The sequence below is a fragment of the Lepidochelys kempii genome, chromosome 4, assembly GCF_965140265.1.
Source record: "Lepidochelys kempii isolate rLepKem1 chromosome 4, rLepKem1.hap2, whole genome shotgun sequence".
NCBI classification, from domain to species: domain Eukaryota; kingdom Metazoa; phylum Chordata; order Testudines; family Cheloniidae; genus Lepidochelys; species Lepidochelys kempii.
The window spans coordinates 8,410,342-8,429,018 of NC_133259.1; the positions used below are offsets into that span (position 1 = coordinate 8,410,342).

At 43.0% G+C, this 18,677-nt stretch overlaps 1 protein-coding gene across 3 annotated transcripts in view; it reads right to left on the bottom strand.

Moving 5' to 3' along the window:
- UBA6 (ubiquitin like modifier activating enzyme 6) overlaps nucleotides 1-18,677 on the bottom strand; it is a 54,995-nt gene that overhangs the window by 28,270 nt on the left and 8,048 nt on the right. For all 3 annotated transcript variants that reach the window (XM_073340252.1, XM_073340253.1, XM_073340251.1), the window contains 13 exons: nucleotides 17,359-17,453; nucleotides 16,181-16,209; nucleotides 14,788-14,882; nucleotides 14,051-14,162; nucleotides 12,968-13,048; nucleotides 11,512-11,634; nucleotides 9,592-9,715; nucleotides 7,654-7,757; nucleotides 5,831-5,893; nucleotides 4,606-4,682; nucleotides 2,890-2,956; nucleotides 2,084-2,227; nucleotides 1,429-1,496 (listed from right to left, as the gene is read on the bottom strand). In XM_073340252.1, coding sequence (XP_073196353.1) covers nucleotides 1,429-1,496; nucleotides 2,084-2,227; nucleotides 2,890-2,956; nucleotides 4,606-4,682; nucleotides 5,831-5,893; nucleotides 7,654-7,757; nucleotides 9,592-9,715; nucleotides 11,512-11,634; nucleotides 12,968-13,048; nucleotides 14,051-14,162; nucleotides 14,788-14,882; nucleotides 16,181-16,209; nucleotides 17,359-17,453 — 1,182 coding nt within the window. The remainder of the gene's footprint in view (nucleotides 1-1,428; nucleotides 1,497-2,083; nucleotides 2,228-2,889; nucleotides 2,957-4,605; nucleotides 4,683-5,830; nucleotides 5,894-7,653; nucleotides 7,758-9,591; nucleotides 9,716-11,511; nucleotides 11,635-12,967; nucleotides 13,049-14,050; nucleotides 14,163-14,787; nucleotides 14,883-16,180; nucleotides 16,210-17,358; nucleotides 17,454-18,677) is intronic.

Consider the following 18,677-nt stretch of genomic DNA (forward strand, 5'->3'; position numbering starts at 1 on the left):
CTTCCCCTCAACTCATACTGTCTCAGGACTCATTACTTAGTCCTGGCCTTGAGTGCAGGGGACTGGACCACATGACCTCTCGAGGTCCCTTCCAGTTCTATGATTCTAAAAATAAGATATACCCACCTAGGGAATGTTAGAATATAGATATTCAGGCCTGTCTGTAAAGGCCTATACGCTAAGAATTTAGGTGTATTCTTATCACTTGGCTAGTGATAGAGGTATAAAAGAAAGAATCAAAATCACTGTCTGCTGGTGTAAGGGCCTTCTCTTACTGTGACAGTCTGAGGCCCTGTTCTTAGGCTAAGGCCTTTGGCTAAGCAGCAGAGGCAGCCATAAGCTGGGAAGCGAACGGTCACATCCTCACATTCCAAACTAGTCACATTGAAATAAGGTGCTATTGGGCTGTTAGGCGCTATCAGGACAGGATTGTATTCCTATCACCTCCAGAGAAAGGGAAGTGCCTAGAAAATGTAAAAGGAAACTTAGTTTGATAGCATCCTGTCTGGCAAGAACTCACTTATCAATAGCTGGGATGTGAAATCCTCACTTCTGTATTGTTTTGTCATTATAGTTCCCACTTTGCTGTTGTTTGTCTGTATAATCTCTGTCTGGTTCTGTGATTGTTCCTGTCTGCTGTATAATTAATTTTGCTGGGTGTAAACTAATTGAGGTGGTGGGATATAATTGGTTACATAATCATGTTACAATATGTTAGGATTGGTTAGTTAAATTTCAGGAAAATGATTGGTTAAGGTATAGCTAAGCAGAACTCAAGTTTTACTATATAATCTGTAGTCAATGAGAAAGTGACGGGGTGTGGGTGGGGGTGGGCATGTGGGTGTGTGAGATGGGAACAGGGAATGGGGGTAAGAAAATTGGAATCATGTTTTGCTAAAGGGGGAGATGGGAACAGGGAATGGGGGTAAGAAAATTGGAATCATGTTTTGCTAAAGGGGGAGATGGGAACAGGGAATGGGGGTAAGAAAATTGGAATCATGTTTTGCTAAAGGGGGAAATGGGAACAGGGAATGGGAGTAAGGAAGTTGGAATCATGTTTGGCTAAGGGCAGGAATGGGAACAGGGACACAGGTGTAAGGCTTTGTGGTGTCAGAGCTGGGAAGGAGGATACTAAGGAAGGAAACTGGAATCATGCTTGCTGGAAGTTCACCCCAATAAACATCGAATTGTTTGCACCTTTGGACTTCGGGTATTGTTGCTCTCTGTTCATGCGAGAAGGACCAGGGAAGTAAGTGCGTGAAGGAATAAGCCCCCTAACAGGGAACATTTCCTCTAACAGATTAAAAAAAAATGCAGTCAAAGTATGTACTGAAGCATTACTAGGTTAAAATCTTAAAAATTGGATTGCATGCCCACAAGTGATTCAGTACCTAAAACATTATTACGTTTAGAAAATTTCAGCTTTACCTTGGGAGGAATTCTTCACAACTGGTCTTGTCTAGAGATATAGAGATGTCCAATGCATCAATGTACAGCTAAGGGGAAAAAAATAATTTGATCATGCGAAAATATTTCAGATTACTGTGTAAATGTATTTGATTTAGAAGGAGACAATTAGGAATGCACACTTCCTGGGTACAATATGTAGCCATGAAAATTAGGAAAATTAAATATGAAAGACGGGCTAAATCTCGACTGTCATTATATAATTAAATAGCATCATTAACTTGGGAGTTATTTTTCCTAGCTACTAAAAGTATATAATGAACTTGAAAATAAATGTTTATGCCAGAGAAAAAGCTGGTACATTCATAGCATTCAGATATCTCTTTTAATCTATGACAGTTACATCGCTTATCCAGTCCTTTTGAAAGTAGTTCCCAATGAGTCTCAGACTGTTTTTAATCTAATTGCATTCTAGAGGCCAGGCCCAGCATCCTTGGCAGCACCGTTCTTATCTATAGTAGTTCAAGTTAGCATAGATTATATTTTATACCTTCACACAGACAATGACAACAATAAGTGTCTATGCTTGCCTTCAATTTCAGCATGTGGAAACAACCTCCATACCCACTGCCATGTATTAATAAAGCTAAACATCAAAAAAGGAGAAAAAACTTACCCACTGCTGCAAAGGAGAAAATTTTCCCGTTACTGCTTTCAAGACTTCTTGGCTAGCAACACCACCTACTGCTGCAGCAAGGGGAGCTAGAAATCCCTGAGCAGACCTAGAGAGCCATTTCACTATGTCTTCATTCACCTGAGGCTGAAAGATAATCCACAATAAAAAAACAATTTTAAAAATTTCTCCCAAAAATTAAAAATATTCTGTGCTTGTGAGATAGTGCTATCCATGAGGCAAGGACATGTACTTTTTATCCACAAAACAGGAACGGCACAGTCAACCCTAACCCAAAGGTACCAGCACTTCTAGAAGTGACAGTATTTCAAGTCTCCATACCCATTCAACCTCTGGCTTTTAACATCATCCAACTCTTCTGACAATGCAGCCAACAGATGTGGTTTTCCTATGGGGAAGAGACAACACTGAAGTGGCTAAAGCCCTACAGATTAAGGAACTATGCCCTACAATCCTGGAAGAAAGCCTGCCACTCTTAATCATGACAACATCAAGAAAGGACATGACATGTTAGAAGTTTTGTTTTAGCTGATATGTTCAAAGGCTAAGGAATCTGCACTGCTTGGGGCTAAAAGTGGTTTTGAGAAGTCTTGTGTAAGTGTCTGGATAGAACAGTGAGGTAACTTTTCCGTGGGACTGAAAAGTAGAAAGTACACAGAATTTGAAAAGGGGCTTGTCTCTCTGCTCCTTTGCTTTCCTTTTATTTTCTGCTCCAAGTTGCAGCTGTAATGGATAGATGGTCTACTGGACCTTGGGCTAAGATATTAGCTTAGCTAAGAGCTACTCACTTTGCTTTCCAGTGTTTCACTTATGGATACTGCTATTTTCAACATCTCCTCAGCATCCTGAAGGCATCTAAATCCCAGGACAAAAACAGCAATGAACGCTTAATAGTAAAGGATTTTCTCCATGAATACGGACATCGAAGAACAATTCCCTACGCAAAAAGCCAAGAACCAAACTCAAGAAATGTGTCTAGCTTTTGACCGTAAAAGTGTTGAAAATACATCTTAAAATCTGCTTAAAAGTGTAATATTTAGTTCAAAAATAGGTGTCTTTACTGGATATTTCTACACAAAAGGTTTTAATGTTGGCATTTTAACTGACAACATAAGCTTAGAACAATACCTGAAGTCAAACTCCTAAAGCAGGGGTGGGCAGTTTTTGGCCTGAGAGCCACATCTGGGAATGGAAATTGTATGGGGGCCATGCATGCTCATGAAATTGGTGCTTGCGGTGTGGGAGGGGGTGAGGACAGAAATAAGGAGTTCAGGGTGTGGGAGGGGGCTCTGGGCTAGGGCAGAGGGTTGGGGTGTGGGAGGGGATACAAGCTCTGGGTGCGGGTTCCAGGGTGGGGCCAGAAATGAGGGGTTGAGAGTGTGGAAGGGGACTCTGGCTGCGGACACTGTGGAAGAGGAGTTTGGGGTACAGGAGGGTGCTCCGGTCTGGTACCGAGGGGTTCGAAGGGCAGGAGGGGGGATCAGGGCTCGGGCAAGCAGTTGGAGCATGGGAGGTGGTCAGGGGTGTGGGCTACAGCGGGCACTTATCTCAAGCAGCTCCCGGAAGCAGCGGCATGTCCCCACTCCAGCTCCTATGCAGAGGCGCGGCCAGGCGGCTCTGCGAGCTACCCCATCCATCCCTGCAGCTCCCGGAAGCAGCGGCATGTCCCCCCTCTGGCTCCTATGCAGAGCTGCGGCGCCGGCCAGGCAGCTCTGCATGCCGTTCTGTCTGCAAGCACCGCCCCCATGACTCCCATGGGCCACAGTTCCTGGCCAATGGGAGCAGCAGAGCCAGCGACTGGGGCAGGGGCAGCGTGTGGAGCCCCCTGGCTGCCCTTACGCATAGGAGCTGGAGGAGGGACATGCCGCTGCTTCCAGGAGCCATGTGGAGCCACAGCACTCACAGAGCGGGGCAAGCTCCTGACCCTGCTCCCCGGCGGGAGCTCGAGGGGTGGATTAAAAGGTTTGATGGGTCGTATCCAGCCCACAGTTTGCCCACCCCTATCCTAAAGGCTACTTATGTTTGTTTGTGTACAGAGACTTAATTACATGAATTTATTGGTGGTGAAAGGTGAAGACTAACATTCTCTCTTTACCCATGCAAGAGCTACAGGATCACATAGTGCAGTAGCAGTGCAAGCTTCTCCACACTGCTCCATCAATGTGAAACCACCGTGACATACAGGCATGGCCACTGAAGAAAAGGTAGTCAGATATCTGGCCTCTCCTGTTGAGACTGACAATGGGGTGCCAGATAGCAGGATGGTTTTTGAGTGTGTCATGGACTAATATCAAACTCATTAATGGCTGTTCAGTGGCATATCCATAGATTGTTACTTTCTATCATTACTAAGCTGGCCTTATTTTGAACTCATGATCTAGAGATGAAAAACTCCAGGTACCTTACCAATAACACAAGCCATCACACTCCCCTGCAATAGTGTGATATTGGAAATGAAACTAATTAAGCAACAGAAGATAAACACGGTATTAAAATGACATTACCCAACGTTCGGCATGCGACCAAAGTTTTCCTGGAACTGGTTCAATGCAAGCATGGCAGTGTGAATTTGCAAAGGTGCCTGTTAAGGAAGAGGAGATGTCTGATTTACACAGAACTAATCCATGGCTAACTCAGGGTTCATCTACACAGTGCGGCAATGCACACCAGATGGATGCAAACTGTACAATCCTCTGAAGTGTTGCACGCTAACTGCCCTGGGTAGATCCTGCTGATACGCTCTAAAATGTACCTCGTGCACGATGATGTAGTCCCATTTGAAAAACTACTACGTTAACGTGCACTAGGAACCTTTCAGAGCACATCAGCAGGGTTCACCCAAAACCGTTAGAGCACGACACTTTAAAGCACTCTAGAATTTACACCTCTCTGGTGCGCACCGTGTACACAAACCCTCAGAGGACACTGCCAAATAATTTTTATAGTTAAGATTAAAAAGTCTCCTTTCCCCCCATTTTGGTCCTTTTCCAAGATGGCAAACATTTTTCCACAGTGTTCTGGAAGTGTTGTTAGTTATCTTCTTGCTGGAGCACAGGTCAAAGTTAACAATACAGCTGTAACAAGAAGAGTCGGAATGCAAGGCTCTCCAAGACCTAATAAAGCAAATGATAGTTACATTCTGCAATATAACCGCCAAACACTAGTTGTCAGGAAAGGAAAGCCCCAGAAGAAAAGAGGGAAAAAAAGAAGTGTGGGATGGAATCACCTGTGCAAACACTTTGATTCAACATTTCAATGGGATTAAAGTTATGTGAGTCTGAGGTCCATAGTAGGTTACTAAATCAGTGGTAGGAAGACAACAGCACCAGATTCAAGTACTAGTGAGGCAGTTTTTAACATTCAATATCTTGGTTAGGTAGAAATTAAAGATTTTCACCAGGGAGCTCTCAGATTTCAAGCAGCAGAAATCATTGGTTAGTAGCCCTAGCCATATATATGAAAAATGAGAATTCTTAACAGGTTACTGAATTTGGCTTACATTTTCCCACAAAGCCCCCAACACGGCTTCTGGGTCCAGAGCTTTTACAACAAAAAGACAAAACATACATTTTACATGACCATGTTCACACTGAGACCCCCTTCGTGTTCCTACTCCATACTTTCCAGTACACTCACATTCAACCAATACAAGATTAAATAGATCTGCAACTTCCTATTGCAAAATTATGGAAAATTTAGTGTTTAAAAAAAAATCCACATGCTAATTACCTCAGGTTTGCTAAAATCTGCAAGAAGGTAAGTTGGGTTTTTTAACTGTTTCTCCAGCCGTTCCTAGAAGAAAACAAGATCTCCTGAACAGAATGTATTACACCTATTTACATACATATCCTGTTCTATTGTGGGGAAATTGGACAACAAAATAGAAAGCAAACAATGGTAACTGATCTCTAACCCCACACATGAAGAACTGAAATCTGCACATACCTTCTTTTCAGTGTTCTCATCTCTATTACTCTTCATTTCACTAATGCTACAGAAGTTAATGAATGTCTACTTTTGCTCATTTCAGCCACGTTAGATATCCAATTGGCAGTACCTATTCCAGCAATACTTCTGTCTGTCAGTTACTGGTGATTCTACACCAGTGACCAGTTCTGTGGTGGTTTTGTGAGTGCACAAGGAGAGACTAGATAAATGCACTTGCATATCATTGAGTGGTGGCTTACAGGATAGACTTCCCACCACATGAAATGCTATTTCTGGTTGTCTATTAGAAGCTCTTGGAATCCTCTGGGAACAAACACTTTAAAGTAATGGAAAGTCCAAAATTTGAACTCAGGTCTCCAGAGGTGATAAGCCAGTGCACTGTTCCACTGCACCATCTAGCTACCACTTCACACTTAATGATAAGAGCAGAAACAATAAAAGCAGAGAACAGCTGAGCAGTTAAGATTATATGCAAAAAATCTGGTGTACAACCCAGACTAACCAAACAATTTAAAGGAAAAGTGTGTGTATGTCTGGGGGGCGATGAGGGGGGAGTGGCAAGGCAGTGTAGTGGGGAGAGGGCACTAGCCTTTCACCTCTAGAGACGAGGGATAGTAATTTGGGCTTGCCACAACACAAGCGACCACATGCAGAGTTAACAGTGAAAATGCTATACATATTCACATATGTGAAAAGTGATCCAATAGTCTTGTTCTCTCAGTATGCCGCTGAAAGCACTACATATTCTCCAACATCCCAGCCAAGATGTATTCTTACAGCATTCCCTTCTGCTAGCATTAGAAGGAGGATTATCGAACATTCAGATTTACTGGACTGATGAATAACAAATTTAAGTTGAAGTTTTCAGGCTTCTCTGCAGTTGGATAATGAAATTACTATTTTTCTGAGCATATGGGAGTACCACTTTAGCCAAAAAGTTACCTGTCCATTCATCCTATTTATACCTTCTACATCAGAGGTGGGCAAACTATGGCCCGCGGGACAGTCCTGCCTGGCCCCTGAGCCCCCGGCCCCTCCCCGCAGTCTCAGCACACCACGCCACCAACGCTCTGGGTGGCGGGGCTGCGCGCTCATGCAAGGCAACGCAGCAGCGTGTCTGGCTCCAGCTGGGCGGCGCAGCTCCAGACATGCTGCTCTGAGCGGCATGGTAGGGGGTTGGGGGGTTGGATATGGGGCAGGGGGTCCTGGGGGGCAGTCAGAGGCCAGGGGGCGATTGGATAGGGCAGAGGTTCAGGGGGGGGCGGGGGGGGGGGGTTGGATAGGGGCAGGGATCCCAGGAGGGGGCGGTTAGGGGACAAGGAGCAGGAGGTGTTGGACGGGTGGGGAGTTCTGAGGGGGGCAGTTAGGGGGCAGGAAGTAGAAGGGGGCGGATGGGGGCAGGGGCCAGGCTGTTTGGGGAGGCACAGTCTTCCCTACCCAGCCCTCCATACAGTTTCGCACCCTGATGTGGCCCTTGGGCCAAAAAGTTTGCCCACCCCTGTTCTACATATACCTTTATGTCCAAGAACTCAATTCTCATTTCACTTTTTTAAAAACACGCTTCCATTTAGAAGAAAAACTTGCTGCACCAAGAGAACACTTACAAAGCAAAATATTTTGGGTGTCTTTACTTGGACAGCTATTCCTCCATGTAAGTAAGGCTCCATATCTGAAGTATCGCCAATGCTGAAAGAATAAGGTGACACCACTGAAAAGATAAAAAGTTAACTGTTATTTTGGTGACAATGTCACATAATAAGCAGCTTAGGTACATACCGTTATTCCATTTCTCAGGAATGTACATTATTTCTGCTAATACTTTTACTCTCTCATTGCTTCCTTTCAGGTTGCAATTGCTATAGTTCAACCTTATGAGAAAACCATGATGGTCAGTGTAGTTTACGCATTTTTCAACATTTCATGTCTTTTCCCAGGTATGGGCCTAAAGCATTAGTTTAACGTAATTTGTTATATAGACACACACACACACCCTTTTAAAATGTAAGGAACTTTTATCATCAGTTTAGCCATAAAGGAACAGGAAATATAAAGTATTAGTTTCCCCTGGGACTGGACAATTAGAGCAACAAAATTTAGCCCAATCAATACTCACTTAATTTTGCACTATCAACAAAGCTCAGCACTGTAGCAGAACAACATGAAAATAGAGGCAGGAACTTTTGCAAAGCAGCTGGAGCACATAAGGGCAAAAACAAGGCCTTTCTCAAAAAGTAATTAGTCAAAACACCATTTAGTCATGGAAGAATATTGTTAGGGAATAAGCATCAGTAAGGCTACGATTTTGGCACAGAAATTTTTATTAAATGTCATGACGGAGGTGTGGGAGGAAACATCAGTACACCACAGAAAAGTCAGCAAATAATGTAGTTTTTGCTACATCAAACACACACAAGAGCATAGTGGGTGTGCTGAAAGGTAAAGCGGGGGTGGGGTGGGGGGGGTGTTTGAACAGCAAACCTACCCATCCTGCATTCACTGCAGGGCTGGGCCTGGCTCGCTGCTAGGGGCCTTGAGACCAGGCACATGGGGTTACAGAGCCACTCGGGTTTGGCCTGTCCACACCTCCATCTCCATAGGGGCAGATGGGCCAAACCTGAGTGGTGCTGTGACCCCATGCATGAGGTAGCAATGCCACTCAGCTTGGGGACATAATCAAATGTAGTTTTACATTCATTTCCAAGATTTCAAGGACTTAATTCAAATGCACGATTTCCATGACCTCCATGCTAAAATTGTAGCCCTAAGCGTCAGGGTACTTTAGCGAACTGGAAAACAAAGGCAGGAAGAGGGACTTGGGGAGAACCAGGGAAGTTAGGAGGAAAGAACAGAAGTGTTCAGTTCAGAAGAGCTCAAAATAACCCAGACATTTCATCACTAGCATTATTGGACTTTGTGCTATAGCTTTACAGTTCCTACCTCCAACTCAGTTAGGATGTTACACAAGATGTTACACAAGAAATTTTGCACTACAAAACCTACATATGATATTAACGTAGCCAGATGTCACCACAAAAATTAAGTACTATCATTTGGAGGTCCATGCTAAAGAACACAGAACAGACTTGAAATAATTTGGCACAATTGTGCAGTAAATTTCCCCTTCAGAATTTAAATTTTACCTCAAAATTTACTTTAACAAGTTTACAGTGTAATTAAATTTGAGAGACTGGCTGAGATTTACATGTGATATGAGTCCATGTTTCTAGGATACTATCAATGACTGAATGCTAAAAATATCAGGTGTCCAAACACTGTAGATGGTCCCAAACCCAGTGGTTCTGACCTCTTCATACTCATTTTATAAAAAAATCCTTTCACACCATCTCAGCACGTTCTAATCTAACGGACCACCAAGCAGAACTCCACAAACAGGAGATCCTTTAATTCAGTATTGATCTACAACAGTTTATCTACGTTCTTCCTGCTGCAAGCATACTGGCATTGTAGCGAGGGAAAATGCACATATCTACCAACAAAAAGAGTTCCTTTTGCACAAGTAAAACAATAGATACAAGGCTTACCCGTTATTTGTTGCATGGATCCATTTAAACAAGCCATTCCATGAACTTCCCGAAAGGTTAAGCACTGTCCTGTTTCCAGCTTGTGAGGATGATTTTCAAGGCAAGTGACAATCCCAGGGTTTGACTGAAAATGGAATTGACAGCAAAGTTAGTAAGAAACGGTCCTGAAAGTGTAACCTCAGAAGCAACTAAACATGTACAAGAGGTAGGAGCAGGGCTTTACCACCTTACTGCTAATATCTTTGTTACTAAAGACAAACTGCAAAGAGGGCTGGCTACAGAGCGCGAGCCATGTCTTAAAGCAGGTCGTGAAAGACACCACTGACATATTCCTTCCTTTCCCTAAAAAAAGTCTTTACTCCAGAATTCTGTATCCAAAACTGATCTTACTACCACGTATCTGAATTCATCAAAATACTATTCCCTAACAGATGCTGGAAAAAATTCTTGAGATCCCTGGGGAGAAGTACAGTACTTCAGAAAGTTGAGTTCAATAAACCCTGGGAACCAATACACCATTTAAAAAAAATCCCTGGGCTTTGCCCCTCTCCATACTACACTCCTAATTCATTTCTTCAGTTCTGCACTCCTGAAACCAGAAAGATTCCTTGAAGAAGTTGGTTTCCTCACCCATACCATTTTTAACATTCAGATGTAAAGATAAATTACCTGTTCTACTTTGTAAGTAACAATTCCTGTCCAAGAAGGCATTAATCTGACAGACAATATAAGGAGAATTATGGATCTATTCCACCCTCACTAGATGACAGAGACCACTGGCCAGGTCAAACAGAATGTTTTTATTTAAATGTATGTAGTTTTCCCTTGGCCAAGTTCATTGTATTCCTCCTCCTGTACATATCCCCAGGAAACCTTATGTTATTTAGAGGGGTGCATCTGCAAGATAGGGACTAGTATTAACATATCTATTACACCAATATGAACCTCTGTTGCACTATATACCATCATTGTTCACTGTACTTTAAGCTTGTTGTAAAAACAAAACTTGGAAAACAGAACTCCAGCTAGATCAAGTCTGTAACTGGAGTTTGAGAAGTAACAAACAAACAAAACAAAAGGAAAACAATTGTGGCATTAACATGACACTGACAACAATCATCCTGCTTATATGTTATATTCCTTTCCCTTTGTCTGCCTGGGCAATTGAGAGCGAAAGTTTTCTTAGGCTGAGACTGTCTTCTATTGTATGTTTGTACAGCGCCTAGGAGCACAATAAGGCCCCTCTGGATTCTAGGTGATACCACAATACAGACACCTAACAAACAACCGGGGGTCATAGATTCTGTAGGCTGAGCCCTTTGCACACATCAGGCGCTCCTTACATCCCTGTACCCCCCACCCCACCCAAATAAGCTCCCTGCATGCTACCCTCCCATGTCCCTCTACTTCAGGGTTTGCCTGCAACCCCTGCCCACCCTCTTCTCTATGCCAAGGGCTCTGTGCACCCCCTTCCTCCCACCCCCATACTAGGATCCGCCATTCCCCCTCCCATTCCTTACCCCCACCCCTTTTATTTCTTTTCTTTCTGTTTGGGAGAAAAGTCATGCATTTTAAACTGTATTGGAATGATAAGTAAAGCTAAGATGGGAGATATCATTATACTGGAAGCTGTTAGCGGCCGCCATCAACCAGTTCTGTGATCTATACACAATTACAGAGATAGTTGAAACTGCTCAGTCTGCCAACCACAGCCAGGGGCTCCATGTGCCCCTTATTTCTCCCTTCCAGTTTTCACCAAATTAGGATTCGGTCTACTGATGCCTAAACCATTCCTTGAAATTCTGGAACTGATCAGATGCAGCATCCAAAAGTTACCATGTTACAGACAAACGACATCAAGTTAAGTCTAGGTCATAAAAAAAGAAGTCAAATCACGGCAGTATGATTATTAGCTCTTACTTGTGTTATGTTTGAAATGAAGATTTCCTTTGGTTCCTCTCCTGTAGTATCCAGGACTTCAAATTCATCACCAAAGTCACAAAACAAACGTGACCATATTCCATACACATCTGCACTGATAAACTATAAAAGGGAAAACTATGAACATTCTTAATTGTGCACAAAACAGAAGTGTTCTTGTCACTTAAGGATACTATCCAATGTTGTTAATTTAGGTGCAAATTCCACCCTGTGTACTATATTGAATCCAACAAACACTGTGCCAAGAGACAGAATTTGGCCCTACATCAATCTTTCAAAATGAGCACATACAACTGGAACCAGAGATGGCATCAGCACACAGCAAAACTAATGAAAAGGACGTTTTCCATAACTTGTACTTGGTCTTAGCACATTCATTCTGGATCAGATTCACCACTTCACTTTAAAGCTCTAAAACACTTGTACTCCATTTCTAGCAACTCTCTCCACCAAGCTGTAGAGTGTACCCTGTGACGCAGCAGGGAGTGGGGCGCATTTGACCTGGGAATGTTGCAGGGGAGTTTCATTAGGGATGGGAGACTTCCCTTGAGGGAAGATACCTGTAACCTGAGCCAGGAGGGGGGTTGGGGCGAGATGATACCTTCTGCCTGGGGAAACTGAACAAAGGCTGGAGGAGGAGCTGGGGGGAGGCTGGATGAGACAGCTAGACGGGTTTCCAGTTCTGGGGAGTTGGCTGGAGAAGAGGAGGGAGCCCCAAGGCTGGGGTCTAATCTCCCTGCCCCCCAGAAAGGCCTGACTAAGGGATCTTTTTTATGCCTGCGAGCTCTGGTTTGAACTGTGTTCCTACCCTCCCTAAGTAAGGGCACGGCTACACTCATAACTTCAAAGCGCCCCCGTGGCAGCGCTGGGAGAGAGCTCTCCCAGCGCTCCTGGTACTCCACCTCCACGAGGGGAGCAGCTTAGGGTGCTCCCAGCGCTGGGGCACTCTTGACACTGGCACTTTAGGGCGCTGTAACTTGCCGCGCTCGGGGGGGGGGGGGGTGTTTTTTCACACCCCGAGCGAGAAAGTTGCAGCGCTGTAAAGTGCCAGGGTAGCCATAGCCAAACCTTCTATTCTACTGGCTGGCTGAAAGTCACGGTGAATCGCAGGAAGCCGGGGGGTGCAGGGCCCTGACTCCCCCTCACACCATGACATACCCAGAAAGAGATAATACAGCTACAAGTTCTTCTACCTCCCACTTGGACATCTATCCAAAAATCCAGGAGCAGGATAAGGAATGGTACCATTAAAAGTAACATCTCCGGGGCGTCCATAGCATGACAGCAAAAGGGGATTGTGGAAGTCAACGTGCTGTGAAGGCAGCATTCCCCCCTTCACACTTCTGTGTAAAGAGGAGGATGAAGGAAGAATCCTCCACACATGGATCAACACAGGATGATCTGGACCAATAAGCCCACCACTGTTTAACATTACCTTAATAGGGGGGTGTTGAGCATGGCAAAAATCATTAATCTTCTTCTGCAGCGATAGCCTCGTTTCAGTCAATATGACGCACTGTTGACAAAAAGGTACAAGAAATAATGTCTATCATTGCTGAAAGCCAGTAAGAAAAAGAGATGCATCTTTCCTTTTAGAGTGCGGGTATAAGAAAGCCTCTATTGTGCAGATTTAACCATCACAATTTGAACAGATGTGCTTCTGTTCTATGAACACAGTCTTACAGAAGTGTCTCCAGACAAACAGTGACCACAAAGATGAGAATTCACTCCTCCTCCACAGTCAAATAACCCCTCCCGTGAGTAGTGAGGTTCAAAGCCTAACTCAGACGATTTAAATGCTTGTATTAGTCACAAGAAATATCTGTTTTAAAGGAAAAAAGACATTAAATTCACGTAAACCATGTGAATACCATATTTAAGGTCAAAGCCATAAAGTTAGGAAACAGAAACAATATTGGCTTAATAAATAAATAAAGTTAAGAAAATATGCATGGTCTCGTATGTTCTAATGCAAATGACTTGCACCAACACTTGAAGCGTGTACAGCTCCAAGCTGCAAACTCACACCAACATGCAAACATGCTTTTAAAAATTTAGGACTTTGTTGCCACTAAATAATTAATTTGATCATATTGCATATATGTAGCATGTTCCATTCCTGTGTTTTTCAGGTTAAACGTGAAAGCTCAATAATATCACAGCTTGTTATAAAGTGTATACAATATAATACAAGTTGTCCAATACAGCCAGGTCAGCTTTACAGTAGAGACTGTCATCTTTGCCATTCTCTGTCTTTGAATTTAAATTGTGAAACCATCTGAAAACATTTAGCTATTTACTGACAGCTTTAATTTCAATGTCAGGAACACGTTCGCTCAGTCTTGCAAAATTATTGTTAAAATTTTTACCAGCCCAGGCACAATACCTATTCATCTTCTTTAGAACATGATGAAAAAACCTAGTTTGGGGAGTTTTGTTTAACTTCAGATAAAAGGAGAAGCGACTCACTCTGGTCAGGCAGAATGTTGCACAGCTACTTTAAATAAATACTACATACCTGATACTTTTTTAGAAAGGAGATGTCTGTGGTTTCATCGAGTGGTGCAGTGGATGATAAGACATGGACGTATGGGTTGAGCTCTGCGATGTGAGGAAGTGTAGCCTCAGCTCTGAAACAATAGCCTTCTGGTTTGCATCCATTTATAAACTGTATTGTTAACATGGCTCATTCCACAAGTTCAATAGCATCCTCCAATCAATTCCCAGAACCCTTATTTCTTGAGAGTTTTCTTTTAGGATAAACACTTACTGAAACTGACTATTCATGCTTCCTCACCTTTATAATCTACCATATGTGCTCTCATATCTCTGGCTCCATCAACCAGATAACAAGATTTAGAGTCTGACCACTAACACTTTTTAATATTTGCTTTGGAAGAGTGGAAGACTACAAATAAGGTGTTTATTGGCTTTCTTCAGCCAACATTGAAAAGATGGAAAAGAAATGCATTTCTGCTCTTTCATTATCTAGAAGGAAACAATCACTGCTTACACGCTGCTAGCTATGGGAAGTCAGATGTGCAGAGCAAACAGGACTCAATCCCACTTTAGAATGCTCTCCCTTTATACCTGGGCACTGTGCTCAAAGGCAATGACTCCAATAGAACAAGATGTAATGCACACTAAATATACTACATAAAATATACATCATAGCCAATGGAAAAACTAACATGCTTGTTACACGAAAGTGACAGACAGTAGATTGCTCAAATACATCTAAGTAACTGTACTGACCTGTTCCTTAGATTTATAACATCATCTTCACAGATGAAGAAGTTGGTTCCCAAATCCCATGTCTTGCACTGCTTGGTATCATGAACTGTAAGAGCCTTCAAAGACATTCAGGACGAGAGTGTTAAAACCAACAAATCATGGAACATGAATTGAAAGAAATTCACATAGTCACGGTACACTTCAGCCTAGGTATCATGCTCAATACTGAGATTCTGAAGAACTTATACTGCAGTTACACTAAGTGAGCTAGATAGAAGTGCTAGATGTACGGCTTTAATTAAAAACATCAGACTCCACACCTTTTCTTATTGCTATTGAATAAATAATTCAATCAGAGAATATGTCTGCATTTCAACATTTTGCTCAGTATATAACATAACAACAACAATGCTTGTTTAAGGTATGAAACTTGATTATTCATAGCCACTAACTGTAACTGGTAAAAAATACTAAAAGCTGTCACTGCAATATTTTTTCACCAAAAATGGAAGATTCCCTCTCTGACCCAGAAATGGGCTGCAGTGCTGCTAGCCACCACTAGGAGTCAATGGACTCAGCAGAACCCAGCTTGCACATAGAAGACCCTTCCGGGGGGGAGAGAAAGGGAGCTAGAGAGTGCCTGGCAGCTGCAGTCCCCAGCATGCCCTGAGAGGAGAGGGCGGAGCACAGGAAACTCTGTGCAAGCCGGGGACTGAGCATCAGACTGTTTCTCCCTCTGGATCCTTGAGCTCGCAGGGCAGGGGGGAAAGAAGAGAAGGAGACAGGTGTCTGGGAAAGCGGAGGCCCCGCACCTGGGCTTTGGCAGAGGAGGTGGTGGGGGTATCTGGGCTGGGGGGGGCCCTGCACTTGGGCTCTGGGAAGGGGGAGGGGTTGTGAGTGTCCAGCCCCTGGCTGGGATCTGGTGGGGGAAAGGGGCAGAGAAACAGGAACTGGGTTGTCAAAGAGATTCTTTAACTCTGTACTCCTGGGGGAATTTTTGTGTGTGTCTGTATTGTTACAAACACACTTACTGACAGGTATTTTGAAATAAATTACCAACATAATTGAAACTGGCGTGATTATGTAATGTTATTTTGACAAATAAAATTTGCAGAATTTTAAAATATTGTGCGCAGAATTTTTAATTTTTTGGTGCAGAATTCCCCCAGGAGTATGTATTTCAGAGTTCTTTTTCAAAAGGGTCCTTCTATGAGAAGAAGACTAACGAGAGAATCAGAATGTTCTTCTGGAACAAGTATAGCCTGTCTTATCAGCACTTTGTGATAGAACTATAGATTCCTCAATCATTTGATCCCTGAACAAGAACATTCCCAGTCACTGCAAAAATGAAAATGTTACTTAACTAAAAGGAAATTTATACCAATTCCTTTTACAACAAAAAAAATTTACATACCTTTATTCCAGCTAGAACTATATTCTTAGCTGAAAGTGAAAAAAAAAAAAAACGAACATCATTTACAGGATTGAACGTAAAGCTCTTAGTCAGCGGTCATGACCCCATTTTAATGGGGTCGCCAGAGCCAGTATTAGACTTGCTGGGATGGAGGGCTGAAGCTGAAGCCTGAGCTCTCCCTGCACCCGGGGTGGCAGGGCTCAGGCTCTGGCCCCTTCTCCCCAACCCGGGGAAGTGGGGCTCGGGCTTGGGCCCCCTCTCTCTCCATGCCTCACCCCCAGGGTCATGTAGTAATTTTGTTATCAGAAGGGGGTAGCAGTGCACTGAAGTTTGAAAACCCTGCTCTAAGTGATTAAAAAGTTACCTGCCAGGAGTGAAATGGCTCATACCTTCTATTTACATAAAAATTTAACAGCTGGCAGCAGTCACATATCTTTCTGAATAACTTTTTTTTAAAGTCAATTCAGCTCCTTAGTGGAAATCTCAGAGAAAGCAGAAGGAGCTTTTTATCCCTCACCTGTGAACTGTATTCATTTTCTGGCAACCCTATATCCAACAAGCACCATTACAGGAACTCTAATCGAAGAAAGGGCTATCATTACCATTTAAAAAGACTATGCACACAACTCTGGTGTCAGATAAAAATCCCAATAAAGTCCGCAGAAGGGACCATATGCCGGATAAAAATTGACAGGGCACAGGAGCACTCTGCTGACATGTCCCTTCCCATCCAAAGCAGAGGTCCCAGGTCAGAGGTCCCCTATGCCAGATGACCAGCTCTGGTCATCATTCTCAGATGACCAGCTAAGGCTAAATTCTAACAACTTTCCCCCACTCATCGAGTGAAAATCCGGCCTGTAGTTTCAGATTATTTAATTGTATAAATTCACAGATTAAGGCCAGAAGGGACCATTATGATCTAGTCTGACCTTCTGCATAACACAGGCCAAAGAATTTCACCCAATAATTTCTGCATCAATTTAACAGCATAAATAGCCATACAAATGTATTTCAAAATGCTTTACAACGTCTAGCTATAAAAATATGTCTATATTACATATTGTGGTTCTGCTCTATGTACATATGTTGTACATGTATTCACTCAATGTACACTAAATTAATTTTTCTTAAATATACCTTTAATAAATTTATATATCAGTGCTACTTATTAAACTTACCAATCTCCACACCAAGTCCACCTAGACCACTCAGGAATACATTGGATTGGGCCATCTTCTGCATTGCTGTGTCTCCAAGAACATACCTCTGCCGACTACAAGCAAGAAACAAAAAAACACAGAAATAGAACTCCCTCCAAAATAAGTACACGCTATTTCAAGAATTTGCAGGTATTTTCACTTGCAAATTGCCAGCCCTGCAAATTCAGCCTGGGTTCTGATAGCCAAGCCAGCTTCTTTCCATCTCTCAGACTGTCACCAACAATAAAAGCTCTGCAGACCAAATTACGCCATTAGTAAAACATATAGAACCCCATCAGCCATTCGAAGATTTGCACAGATGTAACTAAGGACAATCTAAAAACAGTGGGATTGCAGAGCAACTTAAGGACACAGAGATTCTGCAAGTCAAAGTATTAGTTATGATGCATGAATTGAAAATGTTACGAATTATACCTGATAGGACACGCACACAACTGCTGCGAATTATACCTGATAGGACACGCACAGTTCGAATCTAAGCTGAGGCACATAAACAAAGTCGACAACTGCAGAGTTCCCAAAAAACACCAAGTTTATTACGCTCGAGCATGATGCCTCCCCCGCCCCTCCCCCAGCCAGGAGGGGACCCCGAATACAGATTATACAAAGGTTATATACTTTTTAGCAAAGCATGATGCCCTCGTGCATCGGAAACCGTAGCCAATAAACAAACCCTTTTCTTATCTACCACCTATCCCTGCTTGGTGCATTCCTCGTGCTAAACCAGTATGTTAATTACACAGCATGGTCCTAAAGCCATGCATCAGTAACTTTTATTATCAGGATGGGAGGCCTCACATCAAAGGCCAGGAGATAGGGAGTTAGAGACTGACAAAAAACAGATACTAGGAGTCAAGGCAGGCTGGAGACAAGGAGGAGGATTTTCACAGGGATGCAGTATCTAAGGAACACTCCTCCTGGTGCATGATGTATTTGCTTTTAGACAATGGTGGGCCCCAAACCAAAATGGAGTCACATGTGCTAACTTTTCCTTAACAAAAAAAAGCTCTCCTGAGATTCAGAGGCCAAGGCAAGATCAGAGGCCCCAAGGCAAGTTAGAAAACATTTTTTAGTTGCAAACTCAGCATAACTGATATGGAAATCTGTGAGATACAAAGAAAAATTAGTGCGGTTCTACCCTAAAATCTGGCATTGTGGGGCCTGTATTCATTGTAATGTAGTTCAAGACTTATCTCTTCAGGGTACGTCAGGGTATACTTGGAACTACATCTCTTGCAGGCACAAGCATGCTCAGAACTGGGAATTTTCTTCACCAA